A 24,298-nucleotide genomic window follows, 5' to 3' on the forward strand; every position below is an offset into this window, starting at 1 on the left:
AGAAACGGCAAAAAAAATTAAATACATATCTTGGTTCTGTCATTACAGAGGACCCAAATAACCTCCCAGATATGTTACAGAACCAAGAGTTCAGAGAGAGAAAGGAACAGATTATCAGTAAAGGAATAATGCTGGGGAAATTAATGTAAATTAAAGGCTAACAAATTGCCAGGGCCTGATAATCTATTTGTACCATTATTAGAGGAAGTGGCCAGGAAAAGATGGTTTGGAGATCATATTCCAAAATTCTTTTGACTCTGATGATATTTCATAGATTGGAGGGTGGCAAAAAGAAAGAAGAGGAAATGGAGTAAACCATGGAAACAAGCCCAACTGTGGAGCAGAGGGTAAAAGATGTAATTACAGAATATCTGGAAAACATTAATGGAACTGGACAAGGTCAGCTTGAGTTTGTGAAAGGGAAATTGGGATTTACAAATCTACTTTTTAAAGGAAATAACAAAGAGACTAATAAGGGGTAACCTGTGGATATGATATATTTCAACCTTTCTAAACTTTTGCTAATATTCCACATAAGAGACCAGTGCATAAATTTAAAGTGTGTTTGTTTGGAGATAATATACTAGTATGAATTGAGAAGTTGGTAGAAAGTTAGGATACTGAGTGTACAAGTTAGCAGATCTTTGTCCAGGTGGTAGGCAGTAACTAGTGGAGGGCTGTAAGGAATCAGTGTTCTGGTGCCAACTATTCCCAATATGGATCAATGTAATATCTTAGTGTTGGGATCGAGGATTGAGGATTGGAGTGGAATATGAGTTGCTAAGAGCATGCTAAGAAGCTCCAAAGCAAATTGGACAGGTTGGGTCAGTGCAGAGATAAGGTTATGAAGTTATGCAATTGGTTTTAAATAGAAAAAGACAGATTATTAACTTGATGTGACAGATTGAGAAAAAGGGACAGTGGACTGTGTAAAGAGTCATGGTACAGCAGTCACTGAAAGCAAATGTTCTGTTGCAGCAAGTAGTTTAGAAGTACTGTAAGTGGTATGTTAGTCTTCATTGCAAAAGGATTTGAGTACAAAGTGAGGATGTCTTGCTGTGGTTATACAGGGCCTTGGTGAGTCTCCATATGGAGCTGTGTGTGAAGTTTTGATTGCCCTATACAAGGGATGGCGGGGTGGAGTTACATCCCTTGTGTAAGGCACTCCGTCCCTCCATTAGGCTGCAGGTCACTCTTGGGCAAGGTGTAGCACCTAGTTAGCTCCCCCAGTCAGGGTCATGTGAAGCTAAGGGAGCATATGGTGGATGGTCGTATGAGCAGCTGGTGCATATCACAAGTCCTGGTTATGTGACCACTGACACCAGGCAGACCAACTCTGAAGAGTATTGATAATGGCTGAAAAGACACTGCCCAGAAAAAGGGAATGGTAAACCACTTCTGTAGAACAATTTGCCAAGAACAATCATGGTCATGAGATCATGATCGCTTGTGTCATACAACACAGCACAGGATGATGATGATGATACAAGGAAGGATGCTTTTACCACAGAGAAAATCCAACAAAGGTAAACTAGATTGATTCCTAGAATGGCAGACCTTACATACAAGGAGAGATTGGGTCACTTAAGCCTATGTACATTGGAGTCTTGAAAAACTGTTATAGAAACCTATAAATGTAAAGAAACCTATAAAATTTGAATGGAATTATACAGACCAGATGCAAGGAAGACATCCCTAACAACTGGAGAGTTCACATCCAAGGATCTCAACTTACAGAGTTTACTAATTAGAACTGAAATCAGGAGAAAATTTCTTCAGAGCATAGTAAACCTTGGTTTCCACGGCTCTCTGTGAAAGACAATTCAACAGATTCACCATGTTCTTAAGAATTCTTTGTCTCTGACCTTGGTTCTAAGTGGCAAACCCTGTTCAAGAAGGGGTAAACCATAGAGTAAACCATATTCAAGAAAGAGGTGCTAAAAGGAAAATGGCAGGCAGTAGGACCAAGTTAGTGAAATAGATGATCAGATACAGTATATCATGTTTAATGGTCCAAACAGCCAAACATCCCACTCCTGTTCCTCTTTTCTACATGTCTGTGGGAGTTTTGGACATCAGATAGGAAGGTTGAATTCAGGCAAATTATCAGATCAGCTAAGGTCTTATCAAATGGAGAAGCAGACTCAAGAAAGATGTATAGCATGGTCCCAGTGAAATTTTTTTTACAGGAGCAAGACCATTATCAAAACAAAAACAGAGAGAAAGATGGGTCCTTTCCCAACCCTCTCCTGTACCAATTTCAACTGTATGTTCACCAAGTACAGAACTGCTTTTCTGTTACCCTTGAGCTAAGTCTGATTCACATTTTTTTTTTTAAAAACATGCCTAGTTAATTAACCTGAATAATAGAGCCAGAGCCTTGTTTAATTACCATTGATGTACGTGCTCCACACCTTCAATTTCGGGACAGGTTGAGGTTGAGAAGTTGCGTGCTCCAAAAATCCAATTTTGGCCTGCCGAGATTTATTAACCTTTGCTTTTGACCCAGAATAATTACCAGAGAAAGAAGTCTGTCACCCCATCTGCACAAGCCAGATTTAACTACAAAGTGCAAGGGTAAATTCTAATGAAAACACAACTCTCTGTTTGTGACAGTTCTGATTGTGTTCTACCCACTCTCCCAATCAATTGATTGCTTAGGTGAGTAAAATGTTAGATCAAGAAAAAATGCATCTTGGGTTAACCTTTTCAGTTTCTTTAAGAAACTAATGATGGTTCCCCCTCAGTCACCGTAAATTATATCCAGCCAGGAAAAATGACAAACAAGCAGCTCCCAAGCTTCTGCCAATGAGAGTTTCCAGCCAATGAAATGTCAAAAATTGCAATATGGATCACAATCAGCTCCCTTCTCCCCCAACAATACTGACGTCAATCATTGCGCAAGTGACCTTTGCTAGTTATAATCTTTTTACCTGGACCGCAATGTAAAGACCTGGGACGTTAAAGGATTCAAACATGATTTCGGCAAGGTACTCTCGGTTCTCTGGTGTGTTTAGAGGTGGTTCTGTCTGCAAAGAAAAGGTAACAAATTTACATGCAAGGCTAACGTCTTTGAAGAAATTGGTGCTTTTACCTCAGAAAAGACTTCAACAGCACTCTGATTACTCCACACAGTCCAACATCTTAAAACATTTAAAAGGTGAAGTTAATAGAAAGAACAACAACTTTCCCAAATCATTACAGGGCAATTTTTCATGAAAAATGTTGAGTTCAGGATAGCTTCAAGTAAACTGTTGTTACTCTTCAACTATCAGCCTTCTGAACTATTCTGGATAACTTCACTCACCTCAACACTGTACTGATTCCACATCCTATGGACTCACTTTCAAGGACTCTACAACTCCTGTATTATTTACTTATTTATTATCATTATTACTAGTTTTTTTGTATTTGCAGTTTGACTTCTTGTGATCATTGATCGTTTGTCAGCCTTTGTGTGTAGATTTTCACAGATTCTATTGTATTTCTTTGTTCTACTGTGAACGTTTGCAAGAAAATCAATCTCACGGTTGTATATGGTGACACCTGGTAATAAATTTACTTTGAATTTTCTTCATAAAATTAATTATTCCAGCAGTCAGGCATTTACAACCACGTTATCAACTTATCTTGATTGTTGAATTGATCCAATCTACTACAATCTGGCTGGCTACTGTGTTGCCATGCAATGATGTCTTTTTCTTGGGCGGGGGGAGGCGGGTTTGCCTCAAACTTATTTATATCCCCTCTGATTTTATATACCTTTGAGGTCACCTCTCAGCTCAAATGTTAAAGGGAAGAAAGTCCCACCCTTATTGGTCACTCCTAATAGCTCAGCCCTCCAGTCCTTGTCGGTATCCTTGCAAATGCTTGTGCAGCCTTTTCAGATTATAGCTCGGCAACCTACACTGCACATCCAAACTCTTGTACTCAAGTGCGTTTACCAACATAGGCAGGCATACCAAACACCCTGTCCACCTCGTCTAATTATTGTCATTGAATCTGAAGTGAAGGGGTGGAACAATACGCAAGCATGCTTTAAGGTCACTGCGCAACAGGTAAAAACAGAAGTAGATTTGCTTTTGGAAAAAAATGTTTCTGTGATATAAATCGAGAAAAGTTATAATGAAAGTCAGCCCAAGATGATATCTGGAACAAAGATGAGGGAACATCATAAAAGTGCAAACATCACTACAGGAGTTATTAAATCAGAACCATCCATCATATGGTTTACTACTATAAAGCTATATTCATTTATCACCCAAAATCCTGTGTTGGTTTAGATTTTTCCTGTAAGTTATGTTTTATCTGCACAATCTTCCTTTATTTTCTCTCTCTTTCACTCTCCATGAATCATTTCCCTGACCTATAACCCAGCCACTTCTTCAGCCTGTACATTTAATTCCATCAGGTAGAAGAGAAAGAAAATATTGATCGATCATGTTATTAACTTGCCTCATATTCATCTGCCATAAATTTGCACCTCAAGCAACTTCAAATGTATCATACAATTTACGTCAATTAAGTTAGTTAACAGAAAAATTACAGTACATGACATACAAATTTTACTGACTGAACTGAACTATGAACTATACAAACTGAACTATGCTTATCAAATAGATTTATGCATTGAAAACTGAGATCAGGGAAATCTATGTATCTAAAGCCTGGACAAATTATTTCTTTCAAACCAAAACAGAAAATGCTGGCGGTGCAAAGGGGTTTGGGAGTCTGAAGGTTAACGCAGGAAAACTTCATTTCAAATGAGTCCTCATTTCAAGAAGACCCGATTCCCATTCTACCTGAAGCAATTGACCAGTTATAAATGACTTCCCTTCCCCACCACTCCTCCCCCCATCCTCACCCAACTCCCACTCTCTATCTTATACCAGAGCCAACCATAGGTTCCTGTCAAATTCAATTAATAAAACATACACTCAGTGGCCACCTTATCAGAGACCTTCTGTACCTAATAAAGTGGACACTGAGTGTGTATACAGTACATGATCTTCTGCTGCTGTAGCCCATCCACTTCAAGGTTTAACGTGTTGTGTGTTCAGAGATGTTCTTCTGCACACCACTGCTGTCGTGCGTGGTAATCTGAGTTACTGTCAGCTTGAACCCCTGGTCAGCCATTATCTCTGACCTCTCTTATTAACACAGCATTTTCACCCACAGAACTGTTTCTCACTGGATAGATAGATAGATAGATAGATAGATACTTTATTCATCCCAATGGGGAAATTCAACATTTTTTCCAATGTCCCATACACTTGTTGTAGCAAAACTAATTACATACAATACTTAACTCAGTAAAAATATGATGTGCATCTAAATCACTCTCTCAAAAAGCATTAATAATAGCTTTTAAGAAGTTCTTAAGTAGTTTACTTAAATACATTATATACAATCAACCCCGGCACTTTAACATATCTTACTCCTGGCGGTTGAATTGTAAAGCCTAATGGCATTGGGGAGTATTGACCTCTTCATCCTGTCTGAGGAGCATTGCATCGATAGCAACCTGTCGCTGAAACTGCTTCTCTGTCTCTGGATGGTGCTATGTAGAGGACGTTCAGGGTTTTCCATAATTGACCGTAGCCTACTCAGCACCCTTCGCTCAGCTACCGATGTTACCGATGATACAAGGCATCTGTGTTGGCAGTCCAGTCTAGCTTCTCGTCTAACTGTACTCCCAGATACTTGTAGGTCTTAACCTGCTCCACACATTCTCCATTAATGATCACTGGCTCCATATGAGGCCTAGATCTCCTAAAGTCCACCACCATCTCCTTGATCTTGGTGATATTGAGACGCAGGTAGTTTGAGTTGCACCATATCACAAAGTCCTGTATCAGTTTCCTATACTCCTCCTCCTGTCCATTCCTGACACACCCCACTATGGCCGTGTTGTCAGCGAACTTCTGCACATGGCAGGACTCCAAGTTATATTGGAAGTCTGCTGTGTACAGGGTGAACAGGACCGGAGACAGCACGGTCCCCTGCGGCGCTCCTGTGCTGCTGACCACCGTGTCAGACCTACAGTCTCCCAACCTCACATACTGAGGTCTATCTGTCAAGTAGTCCACTATCCAATCCACCATGTGAGAGTCTACTCCCATCTCCGTTAGTTTGTGCCTTAAGATCTTGGGCTGGGTGGTGTTAAAGGCACTAGAGAAGTCCAGGAATGTAATCCTCACAGCACCACTGACCCCATCTAGGTGAGAGAGGGATTTGTGCAGCAAATACGTGATAGCATCCTCCACTCCCACCTTCTCCTTATACGCAAACTGAAGAGGATCCCGGGCGTGCCTGGTTTGTGGCCTCAGATTCTGTATTATCAGCCGCTCCATGGTCTTCATCACGTGCGACGTCAAGGCAACAGGTCTGAAGTCATTCAACTCCTTTGGTTGTGGTTTCTTCGGTACCGGGACAATACAGGATGTTTTCCACTGTCTGGGTACTCTTCTCTGCTCCAGGCTCATGTTGAAGATGCGCTGTAGTGGTTCTCCCAGCTCAGTCGCACAGGCCCTCAGTAATCGTGGGGAAACTCCATCCGGTCCCGCCGCCTTGCTGGTACAGATCTTCCTCAGTTGACCTTCCACCTGTGCAGCCGTAATCCTGGGCATGGGCAAGGTCTCCTGTGAGTGGCTATTTTCCTGTGAGGGAAGTAAGCCTGGTGTGGAGTTCTGCGGTGAGGATGAGATGGTGCTGTCGAACCTATTGAAGAAGTTGTTCAGCTGGTTCGCTTTCTCCACATCTCCACTTATGTTTGCCCCCCGCTTTGCACTGCATCCGGTGATGATCTTCATCCCATCCCACACCTCCTTCATGCTTTTTTTCTGCAGCTTTTGTTCTAGCTTCCTCCTATACTGCTCCTTTGCCCCCCTTATCTGTACTCTGAGTTCCTTCTGAACTCTTTTAAGCTCCAACCGATCACCATCTTTAAAGGCCCTCTTCTTCTGGTTTAGGAGGCCTTTGATGTGACTAGTGATCCAGGGCTTATTATTGGGATAGCGGCGAACATTTCTAACAGGAACAACGGCATCCACACAAAAGTTAATATAGTCCGTTGTGCATTCAGTGACCTCCTCAACGGCCCCACAGAGCCCCCCTTGCAGTACATCCCAGTTAGTAGTACCGAAGCAGTCTCTCAGGGCCTGTTCAGCTTCAGGAGTCCACTTTCTAAAAGAGCGTGTGGTAGTGGGATGCCTCATCACAATTGATTTATATCTGGGCTGTAACAAAACCAGGTTGTGATCAGCTTTCCCCAGTGAAGGCAGCAGGGATGCACTATATGCATCCTCTACGTTTGCATACAGTAGGTCAATAGTCCTATTACCCCTGGTGTAACAATTGTTTTTTTTGTTTCTTGCACCATTCTCTGTAATAGAGATTGTTTTGCATGAAAAGCCCAGGGGATCAGCAGTTTCTGAGATACTCAAATCAGCCTGCTTGGCACCGGCAATCCTTTTTTTGATATTTTCATTTTCAAGCAGGTGTACCTAATAAAGTGGCCACTGGGTATAAACTTGGACATTCTACTTTCAATGATATGGCTGAAACAGGAAATCTAGTTTTATAATCTACAGCAGACACACATTTAAAAGTACATCAACTTAGAGCTAGCTATTAAACAGAAAAATTTCCAATCATAAATTAATACATTTACAAATTATCCTCAAGTTTGAAACACATTATCCTGACAGAAACAACTAGACTTTAGTCTATCAAGACTTCGTAATGTTACGACTGTGCCCCAACTCTGAGGGGCCGAAGGGTACAAAGTAGCCCCCTCCTTTTTGAGAATCGCAAGATCGCTATTAATTCAGGTCAGGAGACCCAGGAAATGAGAGAGAGACGTTTGGAATGTGTCCCGGCCCCTCAGCGATACAAAGCCACGGAAAACGGCCATTGTCTCTTGGAGACGGAATTGTGTATTGAGCACTGTATTATTTATTTGAAGCCCTCAGGGAATGACCAAAAGTGGGCTGGTTGAGGGGCGGCATCATTCCAGCCTGATTGACATCTGAGACCCCGTGAGTAAGGATAGAAGAAGGTCTGGGGAACAACCCCTTTAGACGCACCTGGAGAAACGCTAGAAAGCCCGTGACAGCATTTAATAGCGACAGCCGGTGGAAGGCCCACTTGTGTCCTTTCCCGTTGCCTGGGATTGAGGCCTTACCACGGAAGACGGCTTAGCTAAAGGAGAGATCACCACCGATGACATTTCGAAGGATCGACATCATAAAAAGGAAAACGGGCAAGTTCTAAAAACATCCTCTCTCTCTCTCCAACCAAAAGCTGCAGCCTGAATGAACTTGAGTGACTTTTATATTTCCATCGGACAATACATTATCCCCTAGACAACGATAGAGCTATTTCTTATTGATTATTATTATACCCGCGCTTTTAGATTTAGTATTGACGACGTATATTATCTGTATGTTTGCATTGATATTATTTTTGTGTATTTTTATCAATAAATACTGTTAAAAATAGTACCATCAGACTTCAACGGACCTCTCTATCTTTGCTGGTAAGTGACCCAGTTACGGGGTACGTAACAGTAAGGTATTACCAACTGTAAAATTATTTTGCCTTTCCGCTTTTAGGCACTATTTCATAAACTGAATAAAATAAATCGAGATGAAACTATTGTAAATCCAATTTCAAATATTCATCATGAAGATATAGCATATTCTATAATATTCTAAACCACCCAAAGGTCAAGGGTGCTTCAAAAAAGACTCTTCTTTTTGAAACAGTTACTAATCATATAGAATCTCATAATTCCTACAAAACAGGAGGTAATTATTTGGGCCATAAATACTGTGCCATCATGTCACCAGTAGTAGCGGCCTTCTCCCAGGGCTCTTGCACAGCTGTTGCTGATGTGTTCCAAGGTCTTCTTAGTCACTTTTCTTATGATCGCAAGACACTGTTGGACATTGGTGGTGTGGAATACTGGAAGTCCTTTTCATTGGTTTATTGGCAGGGGCAAATGGCGGGTGAGCTGCATGGCTGCAGTTATAGCTAGGACAGGACTAGGCTTCATGCCACGGAGTTGCCTGTTTGTAGCACCTGGGGGTGGCGACAGAGCTGACCGCTCCACCAGAGTGCCGGAGGCAGTGTGGCGCAGTGTCAATGCTGGAGCTGGAGCTGCCCCCCAGCGTTCACTCAGCAGGAGACAAGCTGCATTGTGTTCAACAAGAGACTGCCACAACACTCATGGACTCAGGGATTTGGACTATATTTTATTTGTGTGACTCTGTTTTGCCGCTATCTTATACAGGTTTCCCCCACTATCCGAAGGTAGAGCGTTCCTATGAAACTGTTTGCAAGCAGAAATAGACAATAGACAATAAGTGCAGGAGTAGGCTATTTGGCCCTTCTAGCCAGCACCACCATTCACTGTGATCATGGCTGATCATACACAATCAGTACCTCGTTCCTGCCCTCTCCCCATATCCCTTGACCCCGCCATCTATAAGAGCTCTATCTAACTCTCTCTTGAATGCATCCAGAGACTTGGTCTCCACCGCCTTCTGGGGCAGAGCATTCCACATATCCACCACTCTCTGGGTGAAAAAGTTTTTCCGCATCTCTGTTCTAAATGGCCTACCCCTTATTCTTAAACTGTGGCCTCTAGTTCTGGACTCACCCATTAGTGGGAATATGCTTCCTGCCTCCAGTGTGTCCAATCCCTTAATAATCTTATATGTTTCAATCAGATCCCCTCTCATCCTTCTAAATTCCAGTGTATACAAGCCCAGTCGCTCCAATCTTTCAACATATGACAGTCCCGCCATTCCGGGAATTAACCTTGTGAACCTACGCTGCACTCCCTCAATAGCAAGAATGTCCTTCCTCAAATTTGGAGACCAAAACTGCACACAATACTCCAGGTGGGGTCTCACCAGGGCCCTGTACAGCTGCAGAAGGACCTCTTTACTCCTATACTCAATTCCTCTTGTTATAAAGGCCAGCATGCCATTAGCTTTCTTCACTGCCTGCTGTACCTGCATGCTTGCTTTCATTGACTGATGTACAAGAACACCTAGATCTCGTTGTACTTCCCCTTTTCCTAACTTGACTCCATTTAGATAGTGATCTGCCTTCCTGTTCTTGCCACCAAAGTGGATAACCTCACATTTATCCACATTAAACTGCATCTGCCATACATTTGCCCACTCACCCAACCTGTCCAAGTCACTCTGCATTCTCATAACATCCTCCTGACATTTCACACTGCCACCCAGCTTTGTTGTAAATGTTGTAAAGCGAAGAAGCAATTACCATTAATTTATATGGGAAAATTTTTTGTGCGTTCCCTGACCCAAAAAGTAACCTACCAAATCATACCAAATAGCACATAAAACCTAAAATAACACAAACATATAGTAAAAGCAGGAATGACATGATAAATACACAGCCTATATAAAGTAGAAATACAGTATGTACGGTGTAGTTTCACTTATCAAAATTGGGAAGAAGACGAGCCAAAATCGATTTGGAGAAAAAAAATCGGCACGTACACGCATGCGCACATACACATCTACGCATGCGCACACAACTGCCCGCACAAGGCTTCACGGTCATGGTAGTCTTTCTCAGGGTAAACACACGTATAAAGCAGGCATCTTTTTTTCGTAAAAGCGAAAATCCTCTTTGGTTAACAAAAACAGGCACTAATGTAAGTCTTTCATAACAGCAAGCTGTCGTAAAGCAAACATTCGAAAAATGGGGGCCACCTGTATGCACTTGCTATCTTATACAGTATATGCTTGCTATCTTATTTGTGTTATATGTGCTTTGTACTGTTGGTACTGTGTTTGGTATCTTGGCCCCAGATTAACGCTGTTTCATTTGGCTGTATTTGTGGGTGTCCATGTCTGGTTGAATGACAATTGAACTTGATGCTGAGGCTCAACCAATACCTGTAAGCAGGATTAGTGTTTCATGATGGTATTTTATATTGTTATCCAAGAGGCTAGAGATCAGCAATAGATCAAATGGAATTAAGCTGCAGATCAGATGGTATCCAAATGAACTGTGGAGCTGACACAAGGAGTTCAATAACCTCTACCTGTTCATATCTTATCATAAAATAGCCTTTGTCTGCAGCTGACCCAGCACGGGACAAGCTGATTTACCTTCATCTGCTGCTGACATAGTGTAAGATGAGGAACTGCTCCATGCTTGTTCTTGCAGAAACATGGCTCCAGGACAACATCCCTTGCACCACCAATATTATTTTGTGACTGTATGTGCTCTTGTAGCAATATATGCTGTGTGTGACAGTCTGTACTGTGATTTGCACCTTGGCCCCAGAGGAACACTGTTTTGTTTAGCTCTAAACATATGTATGGCCAAATGACAATAATTTTGAACTTGAACCTGAACATGAACAGTTTACCTTCCCCACAGCATGACAAGCTAGAATATGTAAAACTGAGGAGCCGCATTACCACGTCTAGATGGGAGTGAAAGTGTCACTTGATAAGTTTATGCAGACCGTTTGTAACATAAATGTGGACACCAGATGTGAGGAAAAATACACAAAATTGTAGTAAAGCATCATAGGAATATAAAAATTACATGGTTAAGTTACTAAATTAGTATTCAATTTTGACCATTGATCTGGAGATGTTCAACTCCAACTGATGCAACTGGGGATTTCAAATCCCATAATTAAATCTGGGATTGAAAAATTGCAACACACACTAAGTGCTAAAAGAACTCGGCAAGCCAGGCAGCAACTGTCTTTTTCCCTTCCATAGACGCTGTCTGACTTGCTGAGTACCTCTGGCATTTTGTGAGTGTATCTCTAGATCTTCAGCATTGCAGAATCTCTTGTGTGAATGCTATCGGCAATGTAGGCCATGAAATTACTGGATCTTTATGCATACTGGAATACAGTTTTTCCAGATCCATTGATATGGTTGGCTTTGAAATGACGGAACAAGCCACTCAGATAGGCTGACAATGAGAAATGACAGAGACAACCATAAGATATAGAAGCAGAATTATGTCATTCAGCCCATTCACTCTACTCTGCCATTCCATCATGGCTGATTTATTATCCCTCTCAACACCATTCTCTTGCCTTCTCCCCATAACCTTTGATGCCCTTACTAATCAGAAACCTATCAACCTCAGCCTTATGTCTACACAATGACTTGGTCTGCACAGCTGTCTGGGGCAATGAATTCCACAGATACACCACCCTCTGGCTAAAGAAACCCCTCCTCAAGTCAGCTCTAAAGCAACGTCCATCTATTCTGAGGCTGTGCTCCCTAGTTCTACACTTCCCAACTACAGGAAACCCTCTCTCCATGTCCAATCTATCTAGAGCTTTCAATATTCAAGAGGTTTCAATAAGAACCTCCCTCATTCTTCTAAACTTCAGCAGGTACAGGCCCTGAGCCATCAAACACTCCTCATATGTTAACCCTTTCATTCCCAGAATCATTCTTGTGAACCTGCTCTGGACCCTCTCCAATGCCACAGCACGTCCTTTCTCAGATAAGTGGTCCAAAACTGCCCACCATTTTCCGAGTGTGGTCTGATCAATGCCTTAAAATGCCTTAGCATTACATTTTTGCTTTTATATTCTAGTCCTCTCAAAATGAATGTTAACATTGCATTTGCCTTCCTTACCACTTGCAAGATTACCGTTATGAAACCCTGCACAAGGACTCCCAAACCCCTTTGCAACTCTGAATTCTGAATTTGCTCCCTGATTAGAATTTAGACTGTGCTTTTATTCCTTCTCCCAAAGGGCAAGACCATACACTTCCCTGCATTATAATCCAGTGGTCGCCAACCCGTTGATCGCGATCGACTGGTCGATCTTTGAGACTTTCCCAGTAGATCCCGAAAAAAAAAGAAAAATAAATACACAAATACTGTTGAGAGATTATTTCTGGGTTGCGGGGTTTTAGTTCCGTTCTTTCTGCCCAGTGTGCATGCGTGTAGCTCCCCCACACAACGATATGAGTCAGCTGCACCTTTCCTCATTCCCTGTCAAACTGTTGAACTTCAACCCATGCGAGGTCATCAGTCGCCTAAACACAGTGAAACCCTCGCACCAGGGATTACTGGTTGGCCTTGGGTAACCAGCGCCTTGCGCGGCCGGCGGGAAGTGCCGTTGCTGCTGGCCTGGAGCGCGGACAGATGGGCGCTGCCTCTAGACCTGTTCACCACACCGAATGTTCATGGGGAACCCGGTGCTAAAATATTCTCAGACGACCTAATTTGGGCTCAGCGTTTCATAAGTAGCTGAGCAGCTATCTCACTGCCATCTACTGAAAGTCATCCCTCAGCCGATAGATCCTACAAGGGGGGCGGGCGCGGGCCTGTCGCAGTCCTCGCTCGGTCGGTCGCTCTCTCCACGCTGCAACCGCCACGGCCCCGGTACGGAGACCTCCGGCCCTTACCTTGTCCTCTCACCCCACCCACAACCAGCCTCACCTGGCCCAGGCGTCAGGCGGCAGGCGGGAGGGAGGCTGGAGTTTGGACCCAGATGCAATGAAGCCCTTAAAACTGCTTCGGCACCTTGAGTCCAAGCACCCTGCACTTAAAGACAAACCCGTTGAGTTTTGTTAGCGGGAAAAAAACGTGAGCAAGCGGGACAGAAGCTAAGTGCCGAGAGCTGCAAAAACTAAACTGTGGAATAGACTGGACATAAGGAACCTGCTTCAAGTACCGCTGTATTCCCGTCATGTTGAACACCCCCCTCCCCCCATTGGCTGGTCCGCAAGAATATTGTCAATATTAAACTGGTCCGCGGTGCAAAAAAGGATGGGTACCCCTGGTGTTTATACATTATTTCTACTTCCGGGTTGCGGGGTTTTACTTCCGGTCTTTTCTGCCCCAGTGCGCATGCGTGTAACTAATTGATCTATAGTCGATCTTGCCTTTCACTGAGGTAGGGGATCTTGGGCTTAAAAAGATTGGTGACCACTACTATAATCCATCTGCCACCCATCAACCGTATGGTTGGCTCAGAAATGATTGAACAGACCACTCAGTTCAGCCAACAAATATCAATGAGCAATGACAGTGTCATCCACATCCTATGAACAGGTACACTTAAAACAAATTATTTGCATAAATATTAAGAGTAATAACATTTTTGTGGCTAGCTTGCTTCCAGTCCACTATAGCTTAGATTGTTCCAATATTGATTTGTCCACTTAGGTACTTCCTTGAACATTTGGTGGCTAAACATTATGCAGAATATGCACGTGACACCAGCAATATGAAAGAAACAGTAAATTATGACAATTGGCTACTAATATAGATTATATCAATTAATAATTTATTTATTATTTTATTTATTAATTATTAATTTATTTATTTGTATATTAATAATAACTACCATTAAAAAATGATGGTCTTCAGGTTCTGCCCGCAGATATTTGAATATCACATGTTCCATGAACCTCTCCATTAGATCCCAGTCTTCAACTATACCGTGTCGAATGGGCCACTAGAAATTTAAAAAGAAAGCTATTGTCAGGTATAGTTTTCCCATCTGTTGTACGTCCGCATTTAATGTGAAGCGCAACTTTTGTGCCACAATTCTATATTAATTCTACAAGTCTTTGCAACATACACTGAACAGAAATAAAATTAATTCTCTTTGATATACCATGCCATACAAATCAAATAAAAATCTGAATCAGATTTATCATCGTTGACAATTATAATACAAATTGAACTATTTTGCAAATGAGCCATGTTACTACAGTTAATAGCTTATGTAATGCTGAGGATTTATAAGGCATTGGTCAGATGGGACTTGGACAGTTGTGGGTCCCTTATGTAAGAAAAGATGCTGACATTGGACAGGATCCAGAGGAGGCTCATGAGAATGAAAGGGTTAATGTACGAGGAGCATTTGAGAGCTCTGGGCCTGTGCTTGGAGGAGTTTAGAAGAATGAGCGGTTCTCACTGAAACCTGTAGAATATTGAAAGACTTGGATAGAGTGGATATTGAGAGGGATGTTTCCCATAGTGGGGGAGTCTAGGACCAGAGGGCACAGCCTCAGAATAGAAGGACGTCCCTTTAGAACAGAGATGAGGAGGAATTTCTTTAACTAGAGAGTGGTGAATCTGTGGAACCCGTTGCCACAGACAACTGTGAAGGCCAAGTCATTGAGTATACTTAAAGCTGAGGTTGATAGTAAGGGTGATTAGTCAAGCTGTCAAAGGTTACAGAGAGAAAGGCAGGAAGGTTGGGAGGAATAATAACTTAAAGGACTAAATGGCCTAATTTGCTCCTTGTCTTACGATCTTAATTGAATATGAATTTTGGGCCACGAAACTGATAAATGTATACTATTCAGAGTACAACTACATCACTAAAGAAGGTAGGTTGTCCAATTTTATCATTTGTGGGTGTGTAAGGCAATTGGAAATATATTCTTCACCCACCAAGAAGGCAACATGAAGAATAGGAATAGCAATGGCTCAAATCGTAATATCAATATGGCTTGAAAACTTGGTTCACATATATATAGGAGGAAGAAGGAAGACCCAGCGGACCTGCCCTTCTTCATCCTATTGTACATGAAGTAAGTTTTCAACCCATATTGCTTCCAAAGGCATAAGGAAAATCTCAAAAAAAACTTTAGAATCCTCTATCTTTGTATAAATATACACTGAGGGAATTGAGTGTATACAGCTACAGGGTGAAAGACAATCTGTTTATATCACTCGACAGGTTATACATTTGAGATGGCAGCAAGCAGCAGGTTTGGAAAAGTTTCTAAGCTCCCTTCCCTCATGAGATAGGAAGGCAAGAGTTGAGATTTTTGAAACAGAGTTAGACTTGCTTCTTCAATATTTCAGCACTTTTACCATCCAACTACAGGGACTTGAAAGTTTTAAATTAGAATCACCTGTGTTATTTGGATCCTGATGAAGGGTCTCAGTCTGAAATGTTGGCTCTTTATTCCTCCCCATAGATTCTGGCTGACCTGCTGAGTTTCTCTAGCATTCTGTGTGTGTTATTCTTCGTGTTTAACTGGCTTATGGATTTCAGGATACCAAGTGATGGCATGAGTGAAATCAGAAGAAGAAGAAGGAAATTTAGACTGTTTCTACAGGTTTTATAATGATTAAGAAGATGTTTTCTGTGGGACCTGGCACACTGTTTACTCAAAGCAGTGGATACTGTAAGTAGAGAGCTCTGAACAGAGATGTATTTTAGGCTAGAGAAATGACCTCAAGAATGTGGAAGTTACTCAAACAGAAGAATGAAGAACACACCCTACATATGCTAATTGGTGAAGGCGGAGGACTGTAGTAAGGTACAATAATAATAGTTTAATAACCTTGCATAATATACATGAGAATACAAGATAAGCCTCTCCCATACTAAGTGCAAGGTGTTGTATTTTATTGGGTAACAACACATTCCTTGGACGAGATTTTTAAAGGGTAGAGATGTAAAAGAATTCGGAGACCTAAAAATGCATACAAGGCCAAGGGTTTCTGTTTGTAAATTTAAAAGGCATCCAAAGGGAAGGAGGCCAGAACAAGAGCAAAAAAAAAGCACTATCAAAGACATCCATGGTTCTGCAAGAGTTAGTCCATTGTGTTCCATTCCTGAGGCAGGACTAGGGCTGTGAGGTTGGTTCAAGAACCTGACGGTTGTAGAGAATTACCTGCTCCTAGACCAGTGGTGTGGGACTTCAAGCCTCTGTACCTCCCACCCGATGACAGCAGCAAGAAGAGGACATGCTCTTAGAGGTCGTAATCTTTGACGATAGAAAGCTCCATGAGGCAGCACTTCATGTAGATGCTTTCAGTGGAGAACTATGCATGTGATGGACTAGACTGCATCCACTACTCTAGACAGCCTCTTGTGATCCTGTGAATTGCAATTGCCATACTAGTCCATGATGCAAACTAATCAGGACACTTTCAATAGAGAATTGGTTGAAGTTTGTTGGAGCATTTGGCGGTATTCCAAATCTTCTTAAACATCTGAGGAAGTAGAGAAACCTTCTTTTATGATTGCTTCTATGTGCTAGTCCAGGGACAGTTCATCCAAGAGGTTAACACCAAAGAATGTGCAGAATGTCTCTCACCTCTGAGCTACCATTGAAAGCTGGCACGTGTCTCCTGACTTCCCCTTTTGGAAGTCAATGGTTTGGTTGACGCTGAACGTGAGGTTGTTCTCATGGCACCACTCAACCAGGTATTTTATCTCACACCTGTAGGGTGGCTCTACACCACCCATGTTTCAGCCTGTTACAACATATTCTAGACTTAGGGTGTACAGAAAGATATTAGCTTCAACAATTAACTTCAGCCACCAATCTGTAGACCTGAACATTGACTGTAGATTAAATTTAAAATGCAACTTTGGACAATAGGTTCCTAGAGCTGTTAACTGAAAAACCAGACAATGTGGATGAACATTCATTTTGGTTGTTTGGAATGTGGGTACAAGGATGGAGTTGTGAAAGTTATATGTAATTCAAAGGAAGCAATGTAGATACATTGTAAATATAGAATTGACCTTTGATCTTTAGCATATAAAATATCATGTAATATTGGGTCAAGCAGGTCTCTTCCTCCAAAAGGATCTCAATATGATGCCTGCTATGTCTCAATTTGTCGAATAAAAGACTACTTCATATCTACCAGCTACATCCCTCCAGTGACTTTGTTCAGCCAACAACAGTGGTGTTATCATGTAGATGGTGCTTAGCCACATAGCTGTGGGTTTCAAGAGATCAGACCAGGGATCTAAGCAAACAGCTTTGAGGTGCACCTCTGTTAATAGTCAACGAGGAAGGGATGTTGTCACCGATATGTACTGATTGAGCTGTACTGATGAGTATGTTAAGGATGCAGGTGGAAAGGAAAGTACAGAGACCCAGGTCTTGAAGCTTGACAGGAACTTGGAGGGGATGATTATGTTGAACACTGAGCTGATGAATGAAGTAATGCCTAACTTGACTCAGCCCAATTTCTGTTCCCTTTCAACCTTTCTACTCCCAAACGTTCCTTCAGTACTAACTTCCTGTGTGATTCCTGTTGAGATTTTACAAATCCCATGCAGCTACAGGGACCAATGGCTCATTGTTGGCTGGTGATGGAGAAAATCCATTCCTGCTATTCTCTTTGAATGGTACGAATAATGTGCTGAGAGCAATATTGAGATGAGATCATCATTATCATGCTCAGTTCATTGACAGTGAGCTACTGAAAACAGTTCTGGACTAATGCCCAGTCCCTGCAAAACAGCAATTGGTGCTATGGTTGAGGATGACTTTCTATGTTTAAATGTTCATGCAATCTGGTTCCAGCAAATTCTATTCTCCCCACCAATGTATTGAAAATTGATCCTGCACAGCTTTTGGAGAACAGTCTCTTACACAATGAGCATCCATATCAAGCAAACAACAAAATACTCGGCCTCCATTCACCCACAATCACAATGAGCAATTTTAGCCACTTTTTCAAAAGCTTTCCCTACTGGTTCAAATGACCTGCTCCATACATCAGTTGAAATTATTGTAACCATCTACATTGTTAGAATTTTATTTGGCCAGATTATGCATGCTTTTATCCAACAGTTCTGTAGAATCCTACAGACGAACATGAACGCTGCATTCAACTCCCTCAGCCTTTCATTAAGGTTGGCTAGCATTAGCGAGGTAATCTATTTATTTGAATGGGATTCCTGACCATGAGCGAAAATGTAATTTCAAGTATTTTTACTTAATTAAAACATTTAGCAAAATATATAACATTTTAATTGAACTTAACTTATTAATTAATTTGTTTTAATTGTAAGGTATATTTAAACAATTTTAAAATGTCCTGATCATTAAATGTACCGACCAGTGAGGACCTCAGCGAGGCAATTGACAGTCTGGCCCCAGGGAAAGCTCCTGGCAATGATGGGATTCCTCCAGACCTGATCAAACACTGCAAGAGCTCACTCCTCCAACCTTTACACAAGGTCCTCCATCAGTGCTGGAAGGAAGGAGCTGTACCACAGTATATGCGCGACTCCAAAATTGTCACTTTGTACAAGAACAAGGGTGATAGGAGCAACAGCAACAACTGCAGGGGTATCTCCCTCCTGAGTATAGTTGACAAAGTCTTTGCTTGTGTAGCTCTGGCACGTCTACAAACTCCGGCAGAACGAGTCTACCGAGTCCCAATGTGGTTTTCGCGCAAGGAGGTCAACTGTCGATATGATTTTCTCACTCCATCAACTTCAGGAGAAATGCAGGGAACAACAGAAACCCCTCTATGTCACTTTCGACCCTGTCAGCAGGGATGGGCTCTTTCAGATTCTCCTCAAGGTCGGCTGTTCCCCGTAACTCCAAAGTATCATCAAGTCATTCCATGATGACATGAGGGCTACTGTTCTGTACGATGACAGCTCATCAGAACGCTTCGCTATTCATAGTGGAGTCAAACAAGGATGCGTGTTGGCCCCAACATTATTTGGCATTTTCTTCTCTATGCTATTGAAACATGCGCTTGGGACATCATCAGAAGGCATCGACGTGCACACCAGGTCTGATGGGCCGCTGTTCAACCCTGCACGCCTGAGAGCAAGAATAAAGGTGCAAAAGATCTTAATACGTGACATGCTCTTTGCCAATGACGCTGCTATAACCTCGCACACCAAAAAGCAACTACAAACGCTCATGGACCGCTTCTCAAAGGCATGCAAGGACTTTGGGCTTACCATCAGCCTAAAGAAAACAAATGTCCTTGCCCAGAACATAGTGGGGACACCAGTCACTACCATCAACAATTACAATCTATGGTCCACGAGTTCACATACGTGGGGCGACACTCTCTCCCTCGATGCTGAAATCAATAGGCGTATCGGCAAAGCAACATCAATCCTTGCTCAACTCTCCTCGCGGGTCTGGGAGAATCCAAAACTCGCTACAAAGACCAAGACTGCCTTGTACAATGCATGCGTTATCAGCACCCTCCTATATGGTAGCGAGACTTGGACCATCTACTCCAAACAGGAGAGGAAACTCAACAGTTTTCACCTGCATGGCCTTCGCCACATCCTTGGCATCACCTGGAGAGACAAAGTCCCAAACTCTGTGGTCCTCTCCCGTGCTGGACTTCCCACAATGTTCACGCTTTTAAGACAATGCAGACTGCGCTGGCTGGGCCACATCCATCGTATGAAGGATGGTAGACTGCCAAAGGACATCGTCTACGGAGAACTAGCAACAGTCAAGAGGAACGTTGGTAGACCCCAGCTTCGCTTCATGGACCTCTGCAAGCGCGACATGAAAGCCTTAAAAATCAACACAGAGTGCCGGGAGGATACAGCGGATGACCGCAACAAATGGCGATGTACTCTTCGGCAACACCTAGAGCAAGGTGAAAGGGTGATCCTGGATCAGTTTGAGGAGAGGACAGCTAAACGGAGAGCACAGCGGACAGCAATTCCACGACTCCCTACACATGCAGCATCTGTGGCAAAGCCTACTGTTCCAGGATCGGCCTCAATAGCCATAGTCGACGCTGCTCGACAAACCAGTGACTACTAGAGGCACAGAACCCATGGTCAACCACGACCGACGGAGGCCACACAGATCAGAAGCATTTAGGAACAGTTTATAAACAATATAAGCAATGGTGAAGAGTCAAAAGGCCACTAGGGCTTTCCAGGGGCAGAGACTCAGAATACATGAGCTGTGGTCCAGTTTTTGCTAGTGTACTCTAGCTTGCTGGATAACTCTTCAGCTCCAAGGTCAGCTCAGCCACCCCTCTGTTTCTTGAGCAGGTAGCCACTGTGGGTGGCAAATTTGGGCAATGGGTTATCCACCCTGAAAGTCTGTGCAGATTATTCATACTTGCTCTCTGTCACTCTAGCCTCCGGCATTATGGTTACCTAGCGCAAGTGGCAAAGGGAAAACATTAAGAGTTCTTTGGGCTGAATCTACAGAAAAGAAGTACATACTAAGACAGAAGTGAACTTTTGTTTCATTAGAGCATTTGCACTAAAATCCCTGTTTTGGGAATTGTTTGTAACCTTCCTCCCTCAATTATATTGTTCATATGGCAACAGCAGTGATAGGGGCATAGGTAACCTCTTTCTTTTCCATTTGAAAGAAAACAGACCGCTATTTGTCATATTTCCCTCACATTTTTTTAACATAGCATTAGCGTAATGCTATTGTAGTACCAGCAACCTGGGTTCAATTCCACAGCTGTCTGTAAGAAATTTGTACATTCTCCTTGTGACCACATGGGTTTCTCCTGGGTCCTTCGGATTCCTCCCGCATTTCACAGACATATGGGTTAGTAGATTAATTGATCACAATGTGAAGTTGGGCAGTGTGGGCTTGTTGGGCTGGAAGAGACTGTTCTGTGGTGTTTCTCTAAGAAATAAAATCCATGATGGTGAAACTGAATAGCCTAATTCTACTCCAGTGCCTTATGGTTTTATGGTCTAGCCCCGATGGATTACAATAATGACACATGAAATGAAAGAAAATTTGCACACGAAGGATTATCTGTCACTGTGATTTGTAGAACATGTTGGCTTACAACTTTTAAAAAATTCAGGAGCTTTAATTTGTCTCCTGCAATGTAATGACAGCAAGGAAAACAGAATGTTTTAATTACCTTGGTGGCATATGTAGGTTTGTCTACAGCTTCATCTCCTATATAAAAGTCTAGGTCATCCACTCCCCGCACTAATCGGCGCTGTGCATGGTCGCCTACTTTGGCTGACTCTTTGATAGCTATACCTGGTGAGATACAATATTCAGGAGGTCAATTCAAACCTGCATCCAATCAATTACATCCACTTACACAGTGTTAATGTATCACTGTTATTGCAATTTGACAGCCTCTTAAAAATCTGACGGTCCAAGGTAACTATGGCAACTGATGTACCCAAGTGCTGGAAGCCAACTATAACATGTTATCATGTTTGTTCAGTCCAGCTGAATAAAGTGAAAATCTATTGAAGGAAGTGTTTTCACTAAAAGGAGCTGGGTGTGTTAAAAGCTGCATAACTGGACTTGATCTGTAACAATATACCCTTTGTCAAAATTAGCCGTCTTGTGCTAAAGTGAACTTTGGCAACCAAGTACTTCAAAGACTTCGAGAAAAATGAGAATTCTTGATATAATGATTTTAAATTGTAACTAAACTCACATAAACTTAAAAAACCACTAGCAAAGCATGATATCAGCAGCTAAATGACTAAGGAATTGATTGTGGACTTCAGGAAGGGAAAGTCAAGGGAACACACACCAGTCCTCATTGAGGGGTCAGCAGTGGAGAGGGTGAGCTGTCGCAGGTTCCTGGGTGTCAACATCTCTGACAATCTATCCTGGCCCCAACATATTGATGCAATTACAAAGAAAGCATGTCACCAACCATATTTCATTAGGAGCTTGGTAAATTTGGAAATACACTTGCAATTTTCTACAGATGTACCATGGAGAGAATTCTAATTGGTTGCTTCGCCACCTGGTATACAGGATCGGGAAAAGCTTATTGTAACTTAATAGTATTTTTTAATGTATTGCACTGTACTGCTGTTGCAAAACAACAAATTTCATACCATATATATCAGAGATAATAAACCTAATTCTGATTCACCCCACTGTGATTGAAATTATCCAATTTGCCTCAAACCCTGACCCCACAACCCTCCAAATCCTCTTTGATAATATTGAATTCGCTTCTAGTATCCCTTGAGGGTGTGCATCCAAGATCATAACAGCTTGCTGTGTGAAAAAAAAACCTTACGGCACTTCTAATCTTTCTGCTTATTAACTGTACCTTCCAGTCACCCAACCTTTCTGTCAAAGTTCAAAGTTAAAAGTAAATTTCTTATCAAAGTTCGTATATGTCACCAGATATTAACCTGAGAATAATTTTCTTGCAGACACTCACAGTAGAACGTAGAAAACAATCAAATGAATGAAAAACTACACACAAAGAGTGATGAAAAACCAATGTAAAAAAGACAATGGATGTTGTGTCCTAGTTGTCTTTGTGATACACAAGCCAGGGCAGTACGATATGAAGAGCAAGCTGACTCCCATGCAGCAGTGTCACAGGAGTTGCCAGTCAGCATTGAATTCAACTTAGGATGCTTTAGGGAGTCCAGCTTTGGAGTTTTCCCTCGGGATTTACTCCCAAAGCCTTCCCCATAAGTGGGCAGTGGAGGTTTGAGACCCAAGTTTTCCTTCTCCTAGCTGAGCTGCCAGCCATGGCTGATATACCCCATCTGCCCAAAGCAACTGGTTTTAATAAATAAATAATACTGAGAACCTGAGTTGTAGAGTCCTTGAAAGTGAGTCCATAGGTTGTGGAGTCAGTTCAGTGTTTAGGTAAGTGACGTTATCCACACCGATTCAGGGGCCTGATCGTTGAAGGGTAATAACTATTCCGAACCTGGTGGCATGGAACCAAAGGTGCCTATACCTCCTTCCCAATGGTTGCACTGAGTAGAGAGCATGGCCTGGCTGCTGGGGGTCCTGGATGATGGATGCTGCTTTCTTGTGGCAGTGCTTCTTGTAGTTGTGCTCACTGGTATGGAGGACTTTTCCTGAGATGGACTGGCTGCATTCGTATTTTTTGTGGCTTTTCCATTCTTGGGCATTGGTGTTTCCCTATCAGATAGAGTTGCAACCAGTCTGGGTCACCACAGATGACTTCTCAATATCGCTCTGTCAAAATTAACACTGACATCAAATACCTTCATCAAAAATTTTCCAAGGTCAGCTTGGAACTCCTCTTGCCACTGAAAACACCTCTACTATCAGTACAGCACATGTCTGCAGCTTTTCGAAAGCTCTGACAACAGTTTGATAGTGTGGAGACCTGAACTGAAGATATTAGTTGGAGTCTCATCCATGCATTATAAAGATTCAGCATAACTTTCTTGTTTTTGTACTCTTCACATCTATTGAAAGCCATGATGCCTAGACCATACTACATAGGAGCAGAATTAGGCGATTTGTACCAGCGAGTCTCCTCTGCAAGTTGATTATGGCTCATTTAGTTTCCCTCTTAACCCCATTTTCCTGCCTTCTTGCCTTAACCTTTGACACCACTACTAATCAAGAACCTCTCAACCACCACTTAAAACACATCCAATGGCTTGACCTCACCAGCAGTCTGTGACAATGAATTCCACAGATTCTCCCACCCTCTAGCCAAAGAAATTTCTCCTCATCTCTGTTCTAAGAGGTCATCTGCTATTCTGACGCTATGCCTCTGGTCCAAAAACCTCCCACTATTGGAAACACCCTCTTAA

At 42.3% G+C, this 24,298-nt stretch overlaps 1 protein-coding gene across 10 annotated transcripts in view; it reads right to left on the reverse strand.

Annotated features, from left to right (window-relative positions):
- actr3b (actin related protein 3B) overlaps nucleotides 1-24,298 on the reverse strand; it is a 95,747-nt gene that overhangs the window by 46,864 nt on the left and 24,585 nt on the right. For 7 of the 10 annotated variants that reach the window (XM_073054917.1, XM_073054913.1, XM_073054911.1 and 4 more), the window contains 3 exons: nucleotides 21,646-21,770; nucleotides 14,387-14,497; nucleotides 2,934-3,029 (listed from right to left, as the gene is read on the reverse strand). In XM_073054917.1, the coding sequence (XP_072911018.1) occupies nucleotides 2,934-3,029; nucleotides 14,387-14,458 (168 nt within the window). In that variant the 5' untranslated portion in view covers nucleotides 14,459-14,497; nucleotides 21,646-21,770. The remainder of the gene's footprint in view (nucleotides 1-2,933; nucleotides 3,030-14,386; nucleotides 14,498-21,645; nucleotides 21,771-24,298) is intronic. The other 3 variants (XM_073054920.1, XM_073054915.1, XM_073054916.1) reach the window with 1 other exon arrangement.

This window comes from Hemitrygon akajei, chromosome 8 (genome assembly GCF_048418815.1).
Source record: "Hemitrygon akajei chromosome 8, sHemAka1.3, whole genome shotgun sequence".
Taxonomy (NCBI): Eukaryota; Metazoa; Chordata; class Chondrichthyes; order Myliobatiformes; family Dasyatidae; genus Hemitrygon; species Hemitrygon akajei.